The sequence below is a fragment of the Schistocerca gregaria genome, chromosome 4 (assembly GCF_023897955.1).
Source record: "Schistocerca gregaria isolate iqSchGreg1 chromosome 4, iqSchGreg1.2, whole genome shotgun sequence".
In the NCBI taxonomy this organism is placed as follows: Eukaryota; Metazoa; Arthropoda; class Insecta; order Orthoptera; family Acrididae; genus Schistocerca; species Schistocerca gregaria.
The window spans coordinates 194,999,765-195,022,943 of record NC_064923.1 but is presented as its reverse complement, the minus strand read 5'-3'; the positions used below and the strand labels follow the sequence as shown (position 1 = coordinate 195,022,943).

The 23,179-nt window shown below is 39.8% G+C and overlaps 1 protein-coding gene across 1 annotated transcript in view; it reads right to left on the bottom strand.

Annotated features, from left to right (window-relative positions):
• Positions 1-9,073: 9,073 nt before the first annotated feature.
• The window catches only part of LOC126266927 (tyrosine-protein kinase hopscotch), a 155,691-nt gene continuing 141,585 nt past the window's right edge, over positions 9,074-23,179 (bottom strand). The window contains exons 15-17 of the mRNA XM_049971618.1: positions 22,821-22,988; positions 22,568-22,737; positions 9,074-9,958 (exon numbers count right to left, since the gene is read on the bottom strand). Of these exons, the coding sequence (XP_049827575.1) occupies positions 9,634-9,958; positions 22,568-22,737; positions 22,821-22,988 (663 nt within the window). The 3' untranslated portion in view covers positions 9,074-9,633. The remainder of the gene's footprint in view (positions 9,959-22,567; positions 22,738-22,820; positions 22,989-23,179) is intronic.

Here is a 23,179-nt window from a genome sequence, read left to right as displayed (position 1 = left end):
AAGCATTTCCAAAGTGGCTAAGTTTGTAAATTGTTCATGTGCCACCTTGATTAAATTATACAGTGCATTGAAAAATGTTGCTACCCAAAACCTGCACTGAGACAACTGTGATGCATCATGGGCTGTAGATGAGAGAGGTGAACAACAGCTGCAGAAATGTGTATGGGTGAATGGAGTGCAACTGTTGAACAACTGACTGGCCAGATGAATCAAGAGGCTATCAACAGTATATCCTTAATGTCTATTCAGTGAACATTGCTGCATATGGGCCTCTGCAGCAGGCGCCCAGTTCATGCACCCATGTTGACCGCTGTTCATCGGCAACAAAGGCTGGAATTTGCATCCCAGTACTGTAACTGGACATACACTGAGTGGCAACAGGTGACCTCTTCAGGTAAATCACATTTTATTTTCCATTGGATAGGTGGTTGTTGGTGTGTGTGACATGAAACTTCTGAAAGCTGACACTTTGCAAAAATTGTTGCAAGGGTCCGAACTGGAGGAAGGAGAATTGTGGTCTGGGGAATGCTTTTCTGTTGTTCTCTGAGTGATCTCAACATTCTGGAAGGCACAGTGGAGCAACAAAAGCATGCATCTATTCTTGGGAACCAAGTCCAGTCGTACATGCAGTTTGTTTTCCCTTGGCACGACGGTATCCACCAGCATACAATTCAATGTGTCACACAGCTTGTACTTTACCTGACTGGTTTGAAGTGCACCAAGATGAGTTTACCATACTCTCCCAGCAACCGAACTCCCCGACGTTAAAGGCAACTGAGACTGTGTGGAGCACTTCAGTCTGGCTGTATGTGCCATGGATCCTCACCAACGAAACATAATGCAGCTACTCACAGCAGTGGAGAGTCAGCATGACTCCACAACCCTGCTGGTACCTTTCAGAACATCAATGACACTCTTCTTGCATATCTCGCAGTGACCAATGCTGCAAAAGGTGGTTATTGAGACTTTTGACATGTGGTCACTATAATGTGACTTGACAGAAAAATTTTTAACAATACTGATTAACAATTTCCAGGAATAATAAAAACCAGCCATGATGTTTGTCACTAATAAATATCTGTTGCGCATCTTGTAACAGTAGTCTAAGTCCGGTAGTCAAAGTACCCTGGCACTGGAACAGCATAACATTACACAAGAGTTTTCATTCAACAGCACCAATGAAAGACATTTAAAAGCAACTTTTTCATAATACAAAATCCAACTCAAACATCTTATTTTAACAAATCTTTAAAACATTTGGCTGTGAAGGTACATCTTACAATGGAAGTTCTTATACACTTATTAAGTTTCATTTTAAATCCACACTACATATGATGAAGTGTGAGAGGTTAATGTCCCATTGACAATGAGGTCATTAGAGATTTTATATGCATCTTTGTGTATTATAATGTAGAAGGAATCACAGCACACTAACAACAGGCAACAAAGTATTTCTTTTGTGCATAAATTTTAAAAAAATATATATTTTAAACCTATATGTTCTTTACAAGTCTGTGAATATGATTCATGAAAGTGTTTGTATACCTTCGGAACAAAGGAGTCACAACTTTTTCTCAACTGAGGCACAAATTGCAAAGGGAGCAATTGAAACATTTATAACACTAATACATAGATCCAATTGCTGTGGCTATTTTAGAAGGTGATTTTGCTCACAAGATAGGATTGTAGCCTCAGTCTAATAACGAACATAACAGACTAAAAAATGAAAACTGGAGTAATCTTTTGTATAAATATTATTCATACACCCACATATTTACATACCTATTTTACATGCACAGTTTGGTTCAGAATACAGTTCAGATTATGTGTGGCATATTACTTTATGAAGCATGAGAGAGTGGCTCACTGGACATTTCCACCAGGCACAGCAGAATACTTACAAAAATTAGCAATTATCAGACAGATCTCCTGGCATACCACTAATGTTGGGCAGATAATTTAGGACATACAGATAACTGCACTGTGAGCCGTTGTAAATTACTTTAAAATTTTCAGACTGAGTTCTGATTACATTATATAATATAATGATATCTGTTTCAGAGTACAAATACTTATGTGAGAACCATTATGACAAGACCTCATATTTCAAAAGTGATTCATCAAAAGAAATGGGCATTTTGTTTCGTGACTCAGTTTGAGAGATACATATAATATACGTTGGTAGTAGTAACCAGAATGAATGATACATTGCAGTACGTTTCAGGAAGAAGAAAGCACTTCACAGATGCCTCTCGCTCTCTCTCTCTCTCTCTCTCTCTCTCTCTCTCTCTCTCTCTCACACACACACACACGGTTTTTAATTCTCTTTTTGAAAGCATTTAATTGCACACTGTTCTTAAAGCAATGAGTGCTTGTACAAAATGAAATGGATACATCACCATACGTTTTACGCATATCTTTTCTAACAGAATAACGAAACATTTGTCAGATATGAATTTTTCTCCCATTTTTGTCAACTTGAATTGTGATATAGGAATTCCGGACATTGCTGGAGTTGTTGGAATACACAGAATATTCTTTTATAATTGAGATCAGCTGTGTTGCTCTCCCAAAAAATGTAACATGATCAGTCCCCTGCATAATACCACATACTAAAGACATATTTCTTACTAACAAAAGATTAAAATGTTTAGTTTTCTTTCTGCCCATCAGATCTCACTGATTGATATAGGACAAAACTATTTTTCTGCCTTTATCAAATTTACTGAGGTTGTAGAATACAAGATGAAGAAACTGATCATCAATTGGCTTTCAGTTATAAGAAAAAAAGTAGTTTGTGAAAAAAAAAAAAAAAATTAAATAAATAAATAAAAAAATCTCAACAGATTAACAAAGAGAAATTATTGCACCAGGTTTGCAAATGAAACACTTATCACTGTCTCAAAAAATTAGGTAACTCCAATGTTTACATAATGTAATGTGCTAATGAGTAAGATGCACAGATTTAAAATGGTTATCTATTTTTAGAAACAGTCTTTAAAAATAATGAAAAAAAAGTTCAGTAAATAACACATGACTGATATAAAAATGATAAATTGTGTATACCTTTCACTTACCAGTAAGATTTTCTTAGCAAAAAATAAAAATGCCCCTTTTTCCCCCTCATTGTTAAAACTGTCAAAATAATTAATTGTTTTAACCCGATAACGTAACAGAGAAACCTCCCATCTTGAAATGACAAAAGCCGATGTGAAGTTTCTATCTAATTTTTAACTCATGGGCGAGCTCCTAAGTAGTGTTTTGTCTTGGATTTATTTTGTTAATTTACATTTTAATATAGGACACCAAGAGTTATTAGTAAGCTGCTTGTTTTAATTGCCACTATATGAATTCAGCATGTTCCTGTACAAGAATTCTTTACTAGTTCAGTCACTCTCGCTCTCTTTCAATTCATATTGTGGTGTCATCGCCAGACACCACACTTGCTAGGTGGTAGCCTTTAAATTGGCCACGGTCCTGTAGTATACGTTGGACCCGCGTATCGCCACTATGCTTGTCGCCACTATCAGTGATTGCAGGCCGAGCGCCGCCACACGGCAGGTCTAGAGAGACTTCCTAGCACTTGCCCCAGTTTTACAGCCGACTTTGCTAGCGATGGTTCACTAACTAAATACGTTCTCATTTGCCGAGATGATAGTTAGCATAGCCTTCAGCTACGTTATTTGCTACAACCTAGCAAGGTGCCATTATCAGTTACTATTGATATTGTGAATCATGTAACGTCAAGAGCGACGTTCGTCATTAATGGATTAAAGCTAAGTATTCCATCAGCTACGTTCGTTGTTTCTAAATTCTAATTTCCTTGTTCTGTTCCAGACCTCACGCCAGCCTGCGTGAGCTAAATCGTGTGCCTTTCGGCCTCCTCTAGTAACACGGTGTTGGCTCTCCTGCCAACCACAACATTGGCGATGAGGAAAAAACCGCGTTCTTATCGATATTGCCCTCATTTACTTGTGTAATGGCTTCACCACAATCTCCAGATGTACTGTCCGAATTTTATCACTTACAGAATCAGCAGACGCAGGCCTTACTGGATGCCCTTGGACAGCTCGTCCAGGGTCAACGTGCGATGCAAAACGATGTGGCAGCCGCCGCTCCACCGCTAACGCAGCCACATCATGCTATTGCACCCACTTTTCGACCTTTTGAAGCTGCGCTGGAAAGCGGGACGGAGTGGTCACGCCAATTTGGATTCCACCTCACTGCCTACAGAATTCAAGGTAACGAGCGGAAGCCATTTTTGTTGTCTTCGGTCGGCGTGAATACGTACCGTGTGATAGTCAAATTGTTTCCCCAATGCGACGTAGCAACTCTGTCCTACAAAGAAATTTTGTCTGCATTAGATGCATATTTCAAAGAATCGGTCAATGTAGTTGCGAAAAGGTATACCTTCTTTCGTACAAAACGTATGGCAGGTCAGACTAATCGGGAGTGGGTTGCAACCTTGCAAGGCCTTACTAGGGATTGTGAATGTGGACTCCCTTATTCAGATCCTATGGTATGTGATGCAATTGCACAGAACGTTTCTGATGTTCATGTAAGGGAACAGATTTTGAAACTAGTAAATCCCTCATGAATCATTTGAAACTTCACCAGCAGTGTGTCAGGTTAACCAGCCCGCCGGGCGAGCTGCACGGAGCAGTAAACAGCTCTCGTGCCCGGCTGCGCCGCTGCCGCCAGGCTCTCCGCCACGTATGCCGCGCAGGCAAGCAAATGCAGTGACCAAGCCATGCCCGTGATGTGCTACTAAACATTCGCGTAAGAATTGCCCGTCACGCCAAGCTACTTGCTTTTATTGTAATAAAAAAGGACATGTTCAGAGTGTTTGCCAGAAAAAGCTCAGATCGGAAGATCAAAACCGTTTCAGGCCCTTTGCTTCGCACCAGAATCGGAAACGAACCAAAGATACTCAGGCTCGCGAAACTACACCCATGGAAATTCGTGTAGTTCATTCCACTCCGCGCAGTGCCACTCTCTCTAACAGTGGCTGTGTTCATCCCAAAAATAGTGTGCGTCGACATCGCTGGAACTCCCGTCAAGTCACAAGAGATTATGTACCAGTGTCAGTTCACGTTGCACAAGACAGTCGCTCTCGTCGTCAGCAAGACAATAAACTTTTTGTAGACTTGGACATTAACGGCAAAGTGATACCATTCCAGCTCGATACCGGACCTGCAATTTCACTGATCAGTCACGACTCTTACAAACTGCTGGGCACACCTCCGTTGCGTGCTGCAAATGTTAAGTTAACTAGCTATTCACATCAAGAGATCCCTGAGTTAGGACAGTGCAGCCTTCTTGCAACATACAAAGGACAAACAAAACTTGTGTCATTTAACGTCGTTCGTTCTTCTTCTGCAGTGAACTTGTTTGGTTTCGATTTATTTCAGTTGTTTAACTTGTCTATAGTAAATCAGGTCCCATCAATGAACCAGGCTGTACCTTCAGACAGTGTTTCTCGTCTATGTGAAGAATTTGCACACATTTTTGCACCGGGCCTCGGTTGAGCTAAGAACTATAAAGCACATTTGGAACTGAAAGTAAACACGCAACCGAAATATTTCAGAGCGCGCAATGTTCCCCACGCATTGCGTGATGAGGTCGCAAAAACATTACACGATTTGGAATCAGAAGGTGTAATTGAACGTGTGCAGGCTTCTCTCTGGGCATCACCCTTAGTAATTTTGCCAAAACCTTCCGGAAAGTTGAGACTTTGTGTGGACTTCAAGGGAACAGTGAGTCCATAACTAGTGATTGCAACTTTTCCTTTACCCTGCCCGGAAGATCTTTTTGACAAACTGTGCCTGGGTAAATATTTTTCGAAGTTGGACCTCGCAGATGCGTACTTGCAAATACTGGTGGACAAAGAATCCCAGCATGTTTTGGTGGTTAACATGCTTTTTGGGTTGTATCAATTCAAACGACTGCCATTCGGGTGTGCATCTGCATTGTTTCAGCAATATCTACTAACTGTTTGTGTGTTGGTCCCTACTGCAGCAAATTATCTGGGCAATATTGTGATATCGGGAAAGACGGAAGAAGAACATTAGGCCAATCTCAGAACATTATTTCAGGTCTTGCGATGAAATGGTCTTGCTTGCGGAAGGACAAATGTGTGTTTTTTGCTCATGACTTGCCATACTTGGGACATATACTCAATGCCCAAGGCATACACCCCAGTCCAACGCACCTTCCTGCCATACAAGACTTGTCTTCACCGCAGAATTTGAAGCAGCTACAGAGAGTGCTGGGAAAATAAATTACTACCGCCGCTATGTGCTGCACGCCTCTTCCATTTCAGCTCCACTTCATCGCTTATGCCGTAAGGGTGTTCTGTTCGTCTGGACGACAGAATGCGAACGCGCCTTTTGCCAGTTGAAATCGGCGTTGCATTCCAATACTTGCCTTACGCCATTCGATCTCCAGAAGCCCCTATTGTTGATGGTGGATGCATCGGATTTCGGGATCAGTGCAGTGCTTGCGCACAAAGATGGCTCGCTCGATCGCCCTATTACCTTTACGTCCAAATTACTCTCGTCTACTCAAAGAAATTATTCACAGATTGAGAAAGAAGCATTGGGTCTCGTATTTGTTGTTACAAAGTTTCATGATTTCTTGTATGGTCGTCACTTTACCATAATCACAGACCACAAACCTTTGACATCGCTTTTTCATCTGACCAAGCAAGGCCAATGGTATTCAACATCTGACGTCCACACTGTTTTCGCCACAGTCGAACGGTGCTGCTGAATGATTAGTCAGGAATTTCAAGTCACAGATGTTGAAGTTGAAAGAGTCGCATTCTCGGGAGGACACATTGTTGCTCTTTTTGTCCTCGTATTGCTCTCAGCCCCGAGATGGTCGCCATCATCGAACCTTGATGTCTTAGCTACATCCGCCGCATCAGGTTCCTGTGCCACGGCAGACACCTGCTTATGCTCCCGGCGACGTTGTCTACTATCACCACTATCGAGGTTCACGACGTTGGCTTGAAGGGCACATTCTTCGCTGCCTCGGCAGCGCTATGTATCTGGTTTTGGGGGCCTCTGGTGAGGTGCGTCGGATTCCCAATCAGCTGCGCCTCAGTCGTCGCACGGCATCTGCCGCTCGCCGTCTGCTTTCAGTGACGGTGCCGTCCGGTCAGCGCCCCAGGGACCCATCTACTGGCTCGCCTCAGCCCCAGGTGTTACCGACGCTGCCTTCCATTTTACCCCATGGCGACGCGCTGCCCCACCGCCGTCGCCTCTTCTCCTGCCGGTGACGCCCACAGTGGACGAGTCGCTGCAACCGCCAGGCGCTTCCCTGGGTCACGCACCACCGATTGCTTCCTGTGACCAGTTGTGCTCTGCCATGGAACTCTTGTCCGCTCCGGACCATACGTCGTCTTCACCCGTCGGGTGCCCCGGCCCGATGGAGGTCGACCCTTTGGCCCCTCCTGTCTCTCTACGGGCGCATACACCGCATGTTGGTGTGCACCCTGGAGCAGGTTTTCAGGTGTTTCCTAGCCCCCCCCCCCCCCCCCTCCGGTTCGAATTGCCGAATTGCAGGGTGTGGGTGGCACAGGGTGTGGGTGGCACAGCCTCACCTGTTGTTAGGCTCCCCACCTCGTCGCATACGTCAACATGGGGTCCTCCCCACAGCAGGCGGAAGCCTTGTGCCACAACCATATGCTGATTTGCGAAGGAGGAATGTGGTGTCACCGCCAGACACCACACTTGCTAGGTGTTAGCCTTTAAATCGGGCGCGGTCCAGTAGTATACGTCGGACTGGCGTGTCGCCACTATCAGTGATTGCAGATCGAGCACCGCCACACGGCAGGTCTAGAGAGACTTCCTAGCACTTGCCCAGTTGTACAGCCGACTTTGCTAGCGATGGTTCACTGACTAAATACGCTCTCATTTGCCGAGATGATAGTTAGCATAGCCTTCAGCTACGTTATTTGCTACAACCTAGCAAGGTGCCATTATCAGTTACTATTGATATTGTGAATCATGTACCGTCAAGAGTGACGTTCGTCATTAATGGATTGAAGTTAAGTATTCCACCAGCTATGTCCGTTGTTTCTAAATACTAATTTCCTTGTCCTGTTCCAGACCTCACGCCAGCCTGTGTGAGCTAAATCGCATACCTTTCGGCCTCCTCTAGTAACACGGTGTTGGCTCTCTTGCCAACCACAACACATATCACCTTTAGTTTCTTAACTGCTTATCAGTAATCAGATGAGTGTATTGTTCTATCTCTCAAGCAGTCACTTGCAACTAAATCTGCACCAAATACTATAACGCAGATGTGGTGTTTCATAATATCAATTTGTTTGTAAAATTAGTTTGTGAAAGAAACATGAGAGAAATTTTTACAGTTACTTAACAATATTTTACCACACATTCTCTTTCTATATCATATGTGACATGCACAATATATTTTAAGTGTGATGTACATGCCATACAGTAATACCCTGTAGCATCTGTCTATGTTTCTGACACACTAAATTCATAACTTTTCAGGGTGTGTATTAAGGAATATGACTGAAAAAATTTGCTGACAAATATCCACTCCTCCTTCACATATTTTAGTAGGGCTTGCAGGAAGTCCTGCACATAGTATGCTGCAGGGAGAAAAATGTTGCGGGAAGGGTAAACTTCACTTTCCTTATGACAAATTATTATGAATCATATTTAGAGGCAAGTTTAAATTGAATCTGTAACTGATTTGTAAGGTAACAGATGTTACAATGGTATATGTTGCAAAATTTGAAACATCAGTTTTAACATAAATGTGAAAATAAAAATTGAAACCTTGCTTAATTTCACTGTGGCTACTCATACAGTGAAGTGTTTGACTGCAGAAATAGGGTTTGTCTGAAATCTTCCAACGTCAATCAATAAAAAACTACACAGTTGTGTCTTAAAGCACAAGTGTCTTCATTATACAGTGATGCTATGAGAAGAAATGTGTGTACAAATTTATATCTCATTCTAATCTGCAAAATGCAGCTGACTGAACACAGTGTTCCCAAATAAAAACACTGGAAAAAAACACGATACGCATAATATAAAAAAGATAAATGATATTTATTGAAGTTAGGTGATGTGATTACTTAACAAATGGACATCTACAAATATGAAACAATATAAATCATTTAATGGCTAAAAATAGAAATGTCAATGACTCTTAAAGAACTCTGAAATGATGCTTTTTAATCAGCAGCATAGAAAACAACAGTGCTATAAAGTTTTCATATACAAGTAAACTAAGTTTGTCAACTTTATGTAACACACCAGCTGAAGGTCAGGTCTTAAAGCTCTTTGCTTGTTTTATGTGCCATCACAAAAGTAATATCTCACATCTTGACTACTATACACATATATGTACACATATATGAAGAATACACTATATCAAAAAGCAATATGAGCAACACAATATATTTATAAGAGCAACAATATTGATGGCATAAAAAACGAAATTGTACAAAAAATCATATGTTTGTGCCACTTCTCCTGCACAGCAGTACATAATTTTGTACACAAAGAACAAAATATTTAAATGCAGCACCACAGAAAAATATGCACCAATTTCAACAAATGTATCACAGTATAAAAGTTTGAAAACTGACTAGAATGCTGGTTGCAACTCGTAATGAATCATCAAATCCTCAATGCATTTAACAAGTTCTGAAAATTTTGGACGATGGTATGGTTCAGCCTGCCAACACGAACACATGAGCTTAATATAAAGTTCTTGTGGACAGCTGCTTGGGCACGGCAAGCGTGCACCATTCTCAAGTGCTGTCAGCAGAGCCTGTTGATCTTGATGGTTGATACACGCTGGCAGAATAGGATCCTCTCCACGGGAAAACATTTCATATAATGTCACTCCATATGACCAAACATCTGATTGAGGAGAAAACTTCCCATCTCTCAGACTTTCAGGTGCATACCTATAAAAATGGTTCAGAACATTAAAGAATAAATTAGTTTTCAACTTAAAAAAAAAAAAAAAAAATAGTACAGCCTGTGGCACAAAGGAAATACAGAAGAATGTGGAGAAAAGGGAGGGGCAATGTTAGAAATGGGGCATTATGTTGTATTACATATGGATGAGAACGATAGTAGGCCGCGCCATTATTGGAGGCTCAATCCCAGCATTCCTTGCCTGAATGGACTTAAGAAAATGACAAAAAAACCTACATTCAGAATCTGAACACTGCTGCTCACATATATGAGTCAGTGACACAATGACTGCACAGCTTCATTCAGCAAGAGTGAATGATGTAATGGAGGAAAGGTCTGACTCATCAAATGAAACTTTGCTAGGAAGAATAAACACGATGTCAACTGTGACGGTAGTACTGCTAGAGAAGCACGTTATTATTACCAGCCTAGAAGTTTAGCTTCTTTGATTACTGTTCTAAATGTACATGGTTTACTCTAACCCACTGCTCATACTATGAATAAAAGCCCTGAGCTATGTCGGCTGAAGACTCCAGTCGCTTTAATTCTGTCAAGTGCCATGATAAAAGAAAGGTGGTGAAGTGGATAAAAGTTCACAGCACCTCTGGCCTTTGGGATATGAAATAACCCCTACAAGCAAATTAATAAACTGCCATTCCTGTATACCTATGCCTTCACCCAAGTGAGCCATACAAGAACTCTTCTGGAACACTGCATGCATGCTAGCACCAGATGGTGTGCGATCCTAGACAGCAGAACCAGCCAGTACAGAGTGTCTAGACTCATACACATTGGCACTAATTAAGTGATTGGTCACCATCATGTCCATAGCCAGAAAGTATAATGCAAGCACAAATGTCCTGGCACCTGCACAGAAACACATTCTCATTCTGAGTGCTGGTGATAGCACCCTCAAAATGCACAGTTCAACAGTGGCAGTAACTGCTACTGTATTCGTGTAACGAAGGTGTAGGAAATGTTTAAATAATCAGGCATTTGTGATTATATGAAAGGGTAAATGAGAAGTCTACAATCTCGAAAGACAGATGAAGGAGAAGAAAATTTTATATGTACCTAACTCTGATGAACAGGTTGTCAGAGACTGACAATAATTTCCATGTGCCACATGTTCTTTATTTTACATTGTCACTAGCAAAGGAAGTGACAATGTCCACTGCACTACTCTCTTTTTCTTTCTGAGGCTTACTCCTGACAGCATATGGTCTCAACTGTTTTGCTTTGGTTGATCCTTTGCTCATGTTACTATACCTTTTTTGGTAATCTAGTGAGAAACTATTGACTCAGGCTTCTACATTTGTCGAATTATTATTGGTCACACTGACATGTCCTGTTAATATAGTCATTTGCAGACTTACTAGCTGCAGCTTACAAATTGTGTAAGATATGCATTTATGTGCCTCTCCTACTTCCTATTCCACAGTCTTTGTTCTCAACGGAACCCCCACTGTCACCACTGTCTTCGCACTTACCATTCCAATGGTATCAAAAATGTCTCAACTACTATCCTCTCCTATGGATTCTCTCTCCTCTACAGGCAGATCAGAATATGTCACCATTTGTCCAATAGACTGTGAATGGCATGTCATTGGAATATCTATGAGCCCTGTAAAGAAAGGAAGGAACAAAGCAAGGAAGATTGTGTTTAACATTCCACAGACATTGAGCTCTTTAGAGATGGAACACAAAAATCAACCCCAGAACAGATATTGGCTCCCTCATTGTGAGCTGAGTGGAAGGTTTGAACCAGAGACTTTGGAGGGTCTATAATAAACTACACTATGACTTGCTAGGCTTATGCCACAGGATTGAGAACTACAATGTCCCCATAAATGGGTTAAATGTACGCTACCCATCAGAGCCTGCTAACCCATATAGCTGACTGTATGGTGTGCACACATAGTCTTTTAAGTTAGCTGACTCTCCATCCAGTCCATTTCATGGACTTCAGGAGACCCCAAAGTACGGTTTATGTTCCAAATACACATGAATTAAAATAATGGTGATCAATTCACAATAAAGCACCAGAGTTTGTAGTGCCCTAAAAAGCTTTGGAGGTCACAAAAAATTAGGTACAGAAAGCTGATTAAAACCCATAACTGATAGCAGTGAGATTTTGGGGTATAAATAAGGTTGGGCTAATGGGAAATGGGGGTGGTATATTTGTCACAATAGACAAGAAAGTAAAATCCACTGAGACAGAAATAGAAGCTGCATGAGAGATTGTTTGGGTGAGACTGAACATTTAGGATGAATATAAACTTATAATTGGTTCCATCTACTGACCACCAGACGCACCCTCAGACATAACAGAAAACTTTAGAGAAAGTATCAGTTCACTAGTATATATGTTCTTCAATCATTCTGTCATCCCTGGAAGAGACTTTGATAATTGAACCATTAGATAGTACAGTTAGTAATATGGAAGTAGTGGCCATGACAAGACATCCTGTGAAACAAAACTAAATACCTTCTCTGAACAGATAGTTCAAAAGTCCACTCAAAATGGAATATATTGGATCTAATGGCAATAAATAGATCTGAGTTTTTGAGGATATCCAAACTGAAACTGGTATCGGTGAGCACAAGTCACTGGCAGTAGTAATGGTTACCAAATTATAAAGGCCAACTAAAACAAAAAAGGCCTACATGTTCAGTAAACCTGATAAAGGGGACAGTAGTGTCATAGCTCAATGAGGAACCTGAAATGTTTGTAGGCAAGAGCAAGTACAGAAACTGTTACTGTAGTTTGGAGATGTAAGTGACCAAGCATTACACACATATTTACCTACAAGAACAGTTCAATATGTGAAGGAACATACACAGAATACAGACGTCATAAAGAAACTTCTAAAAAAAACAATTGCTACTGCAAAACAGATGTAAAACAAAACACAGGGTTACAGATAGGGAAATGCTAAATGAAACTTATTTGAGTATCAAAAGTGCAATTTGTGAAGCCATCAACAAATACAATAGCAGAACTTTAGTGGATGACTACCCTCAAAAATGAAAATAAATTCTGGTCACAAGTAAAGAGTATAAGTTTCAAAGAAGTTAGAGTCCCAACACTCATGGATGTCACAGTAAATGAAATGGAGGACAGCCAAGCAACCATAGAAATGCTGCATTATGTTTTGTAATGTTCCTTTAAAGAGGAAATTCGCTAAGGACTGCCCCAGTTAAATTCTTTCACTACTACAAAGGTGAGTAATACACATAGTACTGCCCATGGTGTTGAGAAACAATTGAAATCACTGAAACTGAGCAAAGCTCCATGACCCAATAAAATCACAATCAGTACACAGAAATTGCTGCCGAGTTAAACCCTGCTTTAACCATAACATCCTGTAGGTCCCTTGATCTTCAAACATATTCTGAGCTCAGACATAATGATATATCTTCAAAAGAATGACCTTCTCCACACCAACCAGCATGGAGAAGCACACTCCATCAGTTCTGCAAAATCCATCTTACAGTTTTGTCACAAGACTCCTGAAAGCTATTGATCAAGGCAGTCACTCAGGTGCAGTACTTCCTGATTTCTGAAAAGCATTTTATCCAGTTTCACACCTATGCTTATTAATTAAAGTACAATAATACACAGTATCTTACAGAATTTTGTGACTGGGCTGAGGATTTCTTGGTAGGGTGGAAGCAGCACATCATTTTGGACGGAGAGTCAGCGACATGTGTAGACGTTGACTTTGTGAATGGGCCTTTGATGCTCTTTTTATAGATTAATGGCGTGGCTGATATTAACAATAAACTAGATGATATTAACAGTAACCAAAGACATTTTGCAGATGATGCAATGATCTACGAGTGTAATCCCAAAAGTAAGGTCTCCTATTTTTTTATAAGTACAGAACTCTGTTTGTGTGGCAGTTGGTCACACTGTTATGAAGAGTGCGTCACGCACTGTGTGTAAACATGCACATGCCACACTGAGGTGCGCAGTCTTGGCTTGGCAGCCGTTGAGAATGAAGCTTACATTGGATGTTACTGCAAAGTGTGAATTGCGTGCAGTTATTCAGTTTTCGAACGCAAAGGGCACAGCGCCGATTGAAATCTATCGCCAATTGACGGAAGTGTATGGTGAGTCGTGCATGGATGTCAAAAATGTTCATAAGTGGTGTAGAGAGTTTGCATCTGGTCGGACCAAAATTCATGATGAATAAAGGAGCAGGAGACTGTCAATTTCTAAGGAGACAGTGCTAAAGGTTGAGCAAACCATGCGTGAAGATCGGTGGATCACCCTAGATGACATCTGCACATTGGTTCCTGAGGTTTCCTGAAGCACCGCTCACAGTATTTTAATGAAAACATTGAACTACCAGAAGGTGTGCACAAGATGGGTGCCACGCATGCTGACTGAGGACCACATGCACGAACGAGTTGATGCTTCCTGCGCATTTCTTCACCGCCTTGCAGCCGAACAGGACAACTTTCTGGACTCAACTGTCACGGGTGACAAAACCTGGGCATACCACTTTACACCTGAGACCAAGCAACAATCATGCCAGTGGCGGCATTCTTTTTCGCCAAAGCCATGGAAATTCAAACAAACACAGTCTGCCGGTAAAGTCATGACAACCATTTTTTGGGATACGAAAGGGGTACTGTTGGTTGACTTTATGCCCACAGGGACCACAATTAACACTGACAGTTACAGTGAGACTCTGAAAAAACTCAAAATGGGCAATTCATAACCGGAGAAGAAGAATGTTGAGCAAGGGGGTACACAATCTCCATGACAATGCTCGTCCACACAACGCTCGGTGAACCGTTGCTCTCCTGCAACAGTTTCAGTGGAACATAATCACCCACCCACCCTATAGTCCTGACTTGGCAAGCAATGACTATCACCTGTTCCCTAGGTTAAAAGAAAATTTGGCCAGAAAGCGATTCAGCTCCAATGACGAGGTGAAAGAAGAGGTTTATAACTTTCTAAACAGCATGGCGGCAAGCTGGTATGACATGGGCATACAAAAACTGCCACAGCGTCTACAAAAATGCATCAACAGAAATGGTGAGTACGTCGAAAAATAGATAAATGTTCAAGCTGTAAACTGATGTAAAACATTGTAGAAATAAACAGGTCTATGTACTTATAAAAAATAGGAGACCTTTCTTTTGGGATTACCCTGGTATAATGAAGTACTGTCTCAAAAAAGTTGAATAAATATCCTGTCAGGATCTTGATAATATTTCAAAATGCTGCAGAGACTGGAAACTCACTCCAAAGACTGAGAAATGTAACAATTGCTCTCTTCACAAAACTGTCCGATCTTACGACTAAAATATCAGTGTGCTACAGATGGAATCAGTCTGTTGTTGTTGTTGTTGTTGTTGTCTTCAGTCCAGAGACTGGTTTGCAACTCTCCATGGTGCTCTATACTATGCAAGGTTCTTCATCTCCCAGTACCTATTGCAACCTACATCCTTCTGAATCTGCTTAGCGTATTCATCTCTTGGTCTCCCTCTACGGTTTTTACCCCCCAATACTAAATTGGTGATCCCTTGATGCCTCAGGACATGTCCTACCAACCGATCCCTTCTTATAGTCAAGTTGTGCCACAAACTCCTCTTCTCTCCAATCCTATTCAATACTTCCTCATTAGTTATGTGATCTACCCATCTAATCTTCAGCATTCTTCTGTAGCACCACATTTCGAAAGCTTCTATTCTCTTCTTGTCCAGACTATTTATCATCCATGTTTCACTTCCATACATGGCCACACTCAGTCTAATCGTACCAATACCTACAAGGAACATGGACTGTGGGAAAACTGGACAAATGTTGAAAATTAAGTGCACTGATAAGGCAAGAAATGAGGAGGTTGCGCACAGAATCGAAGAGGAAAGCGGTATATGGAAAATACTGACCAGTAGAAGGTACTGGATAATAGGACACCTGTGAAGACATGAGGGAATGAGTTCCATGATACTAGAGGGAGCTGTAGAGGGCAAAAACTGCAGAGGAAGTCAGAGATTGGAACACATTCAGCAAATAATTCAGGATGTAGGTTGCATTAAATCAGTCATAAGGCTGATTGACTCAACAAAAATTTGTACGGGTGTGAAATGGAATCATCATGTACACTTAATTGTATGTGAAGCAAGTGAAAGACTTGGGTTCACTGTGAGCATACTGGAAAAATTCAATTAGCCTAAAAAAGAGATTGATTAAAAAACACTTGTGTGTTGCACCCTAGAATGTTGTTCACATGTGTGGAACCCACTACAATGGGACTGATTGGGGATACTAAATATATATTCACATAAGGGCAGCACTTATGGTGACAGGTAAATCTGACACACTGGAGAGTGTAACAAAGACACTGAAAACCTAAATTGGCAGACACTTGGAGATAGACACAGACTATCTGGTGAAAAAACACTAAAGAAGATTCAAGAATCAGCATTAAGTGAGGAATTTGGGAATATACTACAACCCCTGACATATCACTCCAACAGAAGCCACAAAGACAAGATTAGACTAACTGCAGTGAGCACAGAGTGATTTAAACAGCTATTCTTCTCACTCACCATATCTGAAAGGAATGGGAAGGAGACCTAATAAGTGGAACAATGGGAAGTACATTCTGAGATGCACAACACAGTCATTTGTTGAGTTTAGAGGTAGATGTCTATCTGCAATAAGAACACTGTGTGAAGTCGATAACCAAAGACACCAAATTTCTCTCTCTTTGTGACACTTTACTATTGCTTATTTTGACTACGGTTAGGCTAACTGCCTCCATCAGATCAAATAACACTATAAAACATCAGTACAATGTATACAGGTAATGTCAAATAGTACACATTTGTATGATATGTAGATGCACACCTCATACATATGTGTACTATTTGACAACATGCATCGTATTGTGTTTTAAAGTATTTGATTCGATGATGGCAGTTAGTTGAAAGATGAAATCAAAATATGAAATAACAAAGTGTGACCAAGACAGAAAAATTTGGTGTGTTTGTGCATGGTCATGGCTGCTGACCCACAAAGATGTCCTGTCTGTTATTTTGATAACCACCCATCTTGCAGAAGCCTCCTAAGGAAGTTAGGGAATCTTACACTTATGTGCCCTTACATTAACTGTTTAATGGTACTTGTGGTTAACGATGACAGTGAATTTATGATGAAATGTATAATTCATAAAAAAAAATATCTACGCAGACTACACATCCCTATCTGGGGATCAGAATGGAATTTTAATCTATGGCGCAAAAGTCTTCAACAGGTTTCAGGTACATATCAGGTAGAAAATTGACCTCAGATATTAAAAAATAATGTGAAACAGATACCTCATTTGGCACTACTTAGATAATTTACCAGAATATTAGGATTCAGGAACCTAACTTCTGCAAAACTCTAATGATTACTTGAATGGATACTGACTTTTCCACATTACGGAAATGTGATATTGCTCTGTGTAAAATTTAAAATTGCATAAATGATTTGTTTGAAGTAGAGATAAATTCAGCAGCTGAGTAGTATAGGGATATGAGAAATTCAGAAGAGTAACAAAGAGGGCAAAGAAACTAGAAATCTATTGTATAGTTCCTAGACTACATAGCCCTCCAGGCAAAAAGTAAGGGAGTCTTAGAAGAAAGAGAATGTACAATACACTTGGTGTAAGATATAGGTGCAGGATAAACAAAGATAAGATGAAGATGATGAGTAGCGGAGACGGCAAGAATAACAAAGCAGTACTGGTAGAAAACCGCATCTATCTACCAAAATTATACAAAGTGCCTGAAGAAACAAGGGCATCAGAAATAGAATGGTGCATTCTGAAGAAAACCTTCCTTGACAAAACAGGTCTGGTATCAGGTACTGATGTGGAGATGAGAAAGAAGTTCCCAAAATTGTATGTCTTGAACACAATTGTCTTCAGTCCAGAGACTGGTTTGATGCAGCTCTCCAAGCTAATCTACCCTGCGCAATCTTCTTCATCTCCAAGTAACTACTGCAACTTACATCCTTCTGATCTGTTTAGTGTAATCGTGCCTTGGTCTCCCTCTACAATTTTTACCCTCCGCACTTCCTGATGATCCCTTCAAGCCTCAGAATGTGTCCTACCAAACGATCCCTTCTTCTAGTCAAGTTGTACTGCAAATTCCTGTTCTCCCCAATTCTATTCAGTACCTCCTGATTAGTTATGTGATCTACCCATCAAATCTTCAGCATTCTTCTGTAGCACCACATTTCAAAAGCTTCTATTCTCTTCTTGTCTAAACTATTTATCATCCACATTTCACTTCCATACATGGCTATACTCCATACAAATACTTTCAGAAACGACTTCCTGACACTTAAATCTATACCCGCTGTTAACAAATTTCTCGTCTTCAGAAACACTTTCTTTGCCATTGCGAGACTATATTTTATATCCTCTCTACTTCAATTATCATCAGTTACTTTGCTCCCCAGCTGAGCGGTCTAAGGCACTCCAATCATGGACTGTGCGGCTGGTCCCGGCGGAGGTTCGAGCCCTCTCTTGGGCATGGGTGTGTGTGTTTGTTCTTAGGATAATTTAGGTTAAGTAGTGTGTAAGCTTAGGGACTGATGACCTTAGCAGTTAAGTCCCATAAGATTTCACACACATTTGAACATTTGAACTTTCCTCCCCAAATAGTACAACTCATCTACTACTTTAAGTGTCCCATTTCCTAATCTAATTCCCTCAGCATCACTTTATTTAATTCGATTACATTCCATTATCCTCATTTTGCTTTTGTTGATGTTCATTTTGTATCCTCCTTTCAAGACACTGCCCCTTCTGTTCAACTGCTCTTCCAGGTCCTTTGCTGTCTCTGACAGAATTACAATGTTGTCGCCAAATCTGAAAGTTTTTATTTCTTCTCCATGGATTTTAATTCCTACTCCATTTTTTTCTTTTATTTCTTTTACTGCTTGCTCAATATACAGCGTGAATAACATTGGAGATAGGCTACAACCCTGTATCACTCCCTTCTCACCCACTGCTTCCCTGTTGTGCCCCTCAACTCTTATAACTGCCATCGGGTTTCTGTACCTTTGCCATAAGAATGGAACATTAGCACATTTGCTGAGGTATCCAGGAATAGGTAAGGTCTCACTGAAAGAAACAGTAGAGGAGATCAACTCTGGATGCAGACCAAAAAATGGACTGTATTACACTGCTTGTGATGCACTGAGTGAGATCTGACACACTTCTGAAAATAAAGCACATCTACAAAGAAGTAAAATTCAGTTGTGAAAAGGAATTAAGAAGCTGCATGCAATTCAGTTCAAGTGCATTGCAGCTCATTAAACAAATAATATCAGAAGATCTCTGACGCCTAAAATTCCCATGAAACACATCAACTGGAATAGACATACCTGCTATAATACTACACCCATTATACAGTAAATACCATTCTTTTTTCTTCTGTAATACGTACCGAGTGATTCATGAAGAATGTAGATGTTTTAATATGTTATTCTACAAGAAAAAATCAAGAAAAAAGTTCATAACATATTAAAATATATGTATATCTTCTTGAATCATCCTGTATACTAAACTGGCAAAACTCTCATTTAGGCAAAGTTGCTTCTACTAATCTGATATCGATTCCAAACCACAGAATACACTGGCATTCATCACATTAACTACAAATAAAAAACATTCACACTATTATCCATGTTATATTTTTGATAATCCTGTAATTCAGTGTACAGTTTCCAGGATGTATCTAACAAAAACATAAATAATTGATGCAGAAACATTTTCTTAGCAAAATATTCAAAATTCAGGGTTCACTAAAACTATGTGCTTCAAAATTCAACACCATTAATCAGTATCTGCTTTAGGATTGACATGCTTTATTCGGAATCTCCTCATTCGTGCCTTTCTAAAGCTCACTTTGTCTTTCCTGAAAACTATATTTTCAAAAGTTATCTTCAATTAAAATTATTGTTGTCATAAGAATTCTACAATGTTTGAATGTAAGAATGTAATGTTTCCAAAAATTTCATTGTCATAGTACTGTACAACTGATTTTTTTTAAAAATATGTAATTTTACTATTTAAGGATGTTGGACCAATTGTCAACCAAAATAATTTCACTCCATAATGTGTATATTTATCCTCCACTTTTCTTGTCTTTTATATTATTATTATTATTATTAAAATATAACAACTTCATATTCAAGCAATTTGTAAAGTCTTACTCATTTCTTTAAATATAGGATGTGCACAAAGCTACAGTCAGTGTGCACCAAGGTACAATAGATTATAGTTACTTGCATATAGTCAACCTATGTTTAGCCTTTATCTAGCAACATTCCATGTTAGTCAGAATTATATTTAAAGTCAGTTTCATAGACTAATCTTTATACAGTCACATGCTGCTACAATACACAGAAGAGCCAACGAAACTGGTACACTTCCTGTAGGTCCCCCAAGAGCACACAGAAGTGTCGCAACACAATGTGGCATGGACTCGACTAATGTCTGAAGTAGTGCTGGAGGGAACTGACACCATGAATCCTGCAGGGCTGTCCATAAATCCGTAAGAGTATGAGGCGGTGGAGATTTCTTCTGAATAGCACGATGCAAGGCATCCCAGATCTGCTCAATAATGTTCATGTCTGGTGAGTTTGATGGGCAGCAAAAGCGTTTAAACCCAGAAGAGTGTTCTTGGAGCCACTCTGTAGCAATTCTGGATTGTGGGGTGTCACATTGTCTTGCTTGAATTGTTCAGGTCCCTCGGAATGCACAATGGACATGAACAGATGCAGGATGCTTACGTACATCTCACCTGTCAGATTCATATCTAGATGTATCATGGGTCCCATATCACGACAATTGCATGCCACCCACACCATTACAGAGCCTCCAGCAGCTTGAACAGCCCCTGCTGACATGCAGGGTCCATGGATTCATAAGGTTGTTTCCATACCTGTACATGTCTATTCGCTCGATACAATTTGAAACAAGACTCATTCAACCATGCAACAAGCTTCCAGTCATCAACAGTTCAAAGTCAGTGCAATGGGCCCAGGTGAGGTACAAAGCTTTGTCTCGTGTAGTCATCATGGGAGTCCAAAAGCCCACATCAATGATGTCTCGTTGAATGGTTCGCATGCTGACACTTGCTGATGGCCCAGCACTGAAATCTGCAGCAATTTGTGGAAGAGTTGCATTTTTGTCACGTTGAACAATTATCCTCAGTTGTCATTAGTCCCGTTCTTGCAGGATCTTTTTTTGGCCGCAGCCATGTCAAAGATTTTATGTTTTACCAGATTCCTTATATTCATGATACATTCATGAAATGGTCATAAAGGAAAATCTTCACTTCATCACTGCCTTGGAGATGCTGTGTCCCATCGCTCCTGGGCCGACTATAACACCATGTTCTGACTCACTTAAATCTTGATAACATGGCATTGTAGCAGCAGTAGCTGATCTAACAACTGTGTCAGACACTTGTTGTCTTATACAGGCATTGCCAACTGCAGCACCGTATTCTGCCTGTTTACTTATCTCTGTAATTGAATATGCATGCCTAGACCAGTTTATTTGTCACTTCCGTATATAATCGCAAGCAGTCTTTAGAGTGATCAGTTATAAAATCACTTTTGTAAATTTCCATTTGAACGTTTAGGGATGAACAAAATATCATAGCCATCTGTTATATTTTATTAGACACATTGAAGTCCAAACACAAATTACAAGAAAATGAAAATTTATCCCACTAGTGTTGAGTAAAGCTATTTAATAATTCATTTAAAGGTATAATCTGACAACTGGACTTTAGAAGAAGATAAAGACTTTTGAGGAACACATTCAGAAAAAGTAAGTACAGTTACACCAATTGTCATCTATTCATAAAGGTATTAGGCAGCCTACTGGCAATAAGAAATAAATTAAAAATTTAAATTAATTAAAAATCCACTACAATCACCCTCATGTTCATCTGTAAAATCAGTTCGCCAAATTTCTTATAAGCTCCCAGAACAATACAGAGTTGCTTCAGCTCAGCAGTGCCCTATATGAAGATTCATTCTGCATATGCGAACAAGACAGGTAATTAATACGCTTTTTATCTGTAAAGACAACATGTTATCTCATAGCTTACACACAGATAATGTCCTCCTCAGCAATGTCTGAACAAGAATAAATTATGACAGCAAATTAAATGCATATGAAACATGGTATACCTTGGGGTGAAAGATAATATGTTCCATAACACCAATAACAGAAATGCTTGTTTGACTGTTACATTTATTTACTGTTGCTCTTCAGCATTAGTTTCTTAGTGACTAGTTCCACACAAACACAAAGCAGATTTTCTCCTCTTAACTATTTCTGCTTCCCCTTCAATTATGGTATGTATCTCTTGCTATACAATTCTCTAATGTCTGATTTCTGTGTGTGTTGCACTCCTGGTGCTATTGTGTGTTTGTTTATTTTTACATAATTCAGCACAGTCTGAACCTCCCAATTTAAAAATGTGTTGACATCATGACATTATCACAAATTCACATTTTTAAATACTATTTTTAAATACTATTTATAATGAACAATTCTTACCATTTGATGGGAAGGTCCCTGCTTGTTTTCATCTTGTAGTATCCACTGTTGCCTATAAATTGAGCAAGACCAAAGTCAGATATTTTGACATGGTGTTCATTAGCGACAAGGATGTTTCTTGCTGCTAAATCACGATGAACTATATTCTTTGTTCCAAGGTAATCCATACCCTACAGACAAAGCAAACAAATCATAAATACAGTTGCGTGTCTATTATTTCAAAAATGTATGGGGTAAGAAGTGTATTCCATACTTTTGCAACATCTAGTGCAAATTTTAAAAGATTTCCATCCTCTAGGGATTCTTTATGTATCTTGAGGTAGCTTTGGAGTGATCCATGTTGAACGTATTCCATCACAAGACTAATTTCAGGTTCTTCAATAACTCCTTTTATTTCAACAATATTTGGGTGTTTCACAGTCTGGAAAACAGAAAGTAAACAGTTATAACTTTATAAAAAGCAGTTTTAATACCAATGAAAAGATATAGCATATATTATATAATAGTAAGAGTGATCGCATGGGCCGATTATTTATTTCCCAGTGACATAAAAGAGGATGATCGTCATCATTACTACTCATTTAACTGGAAATGTGTCAGTACAACATGGGA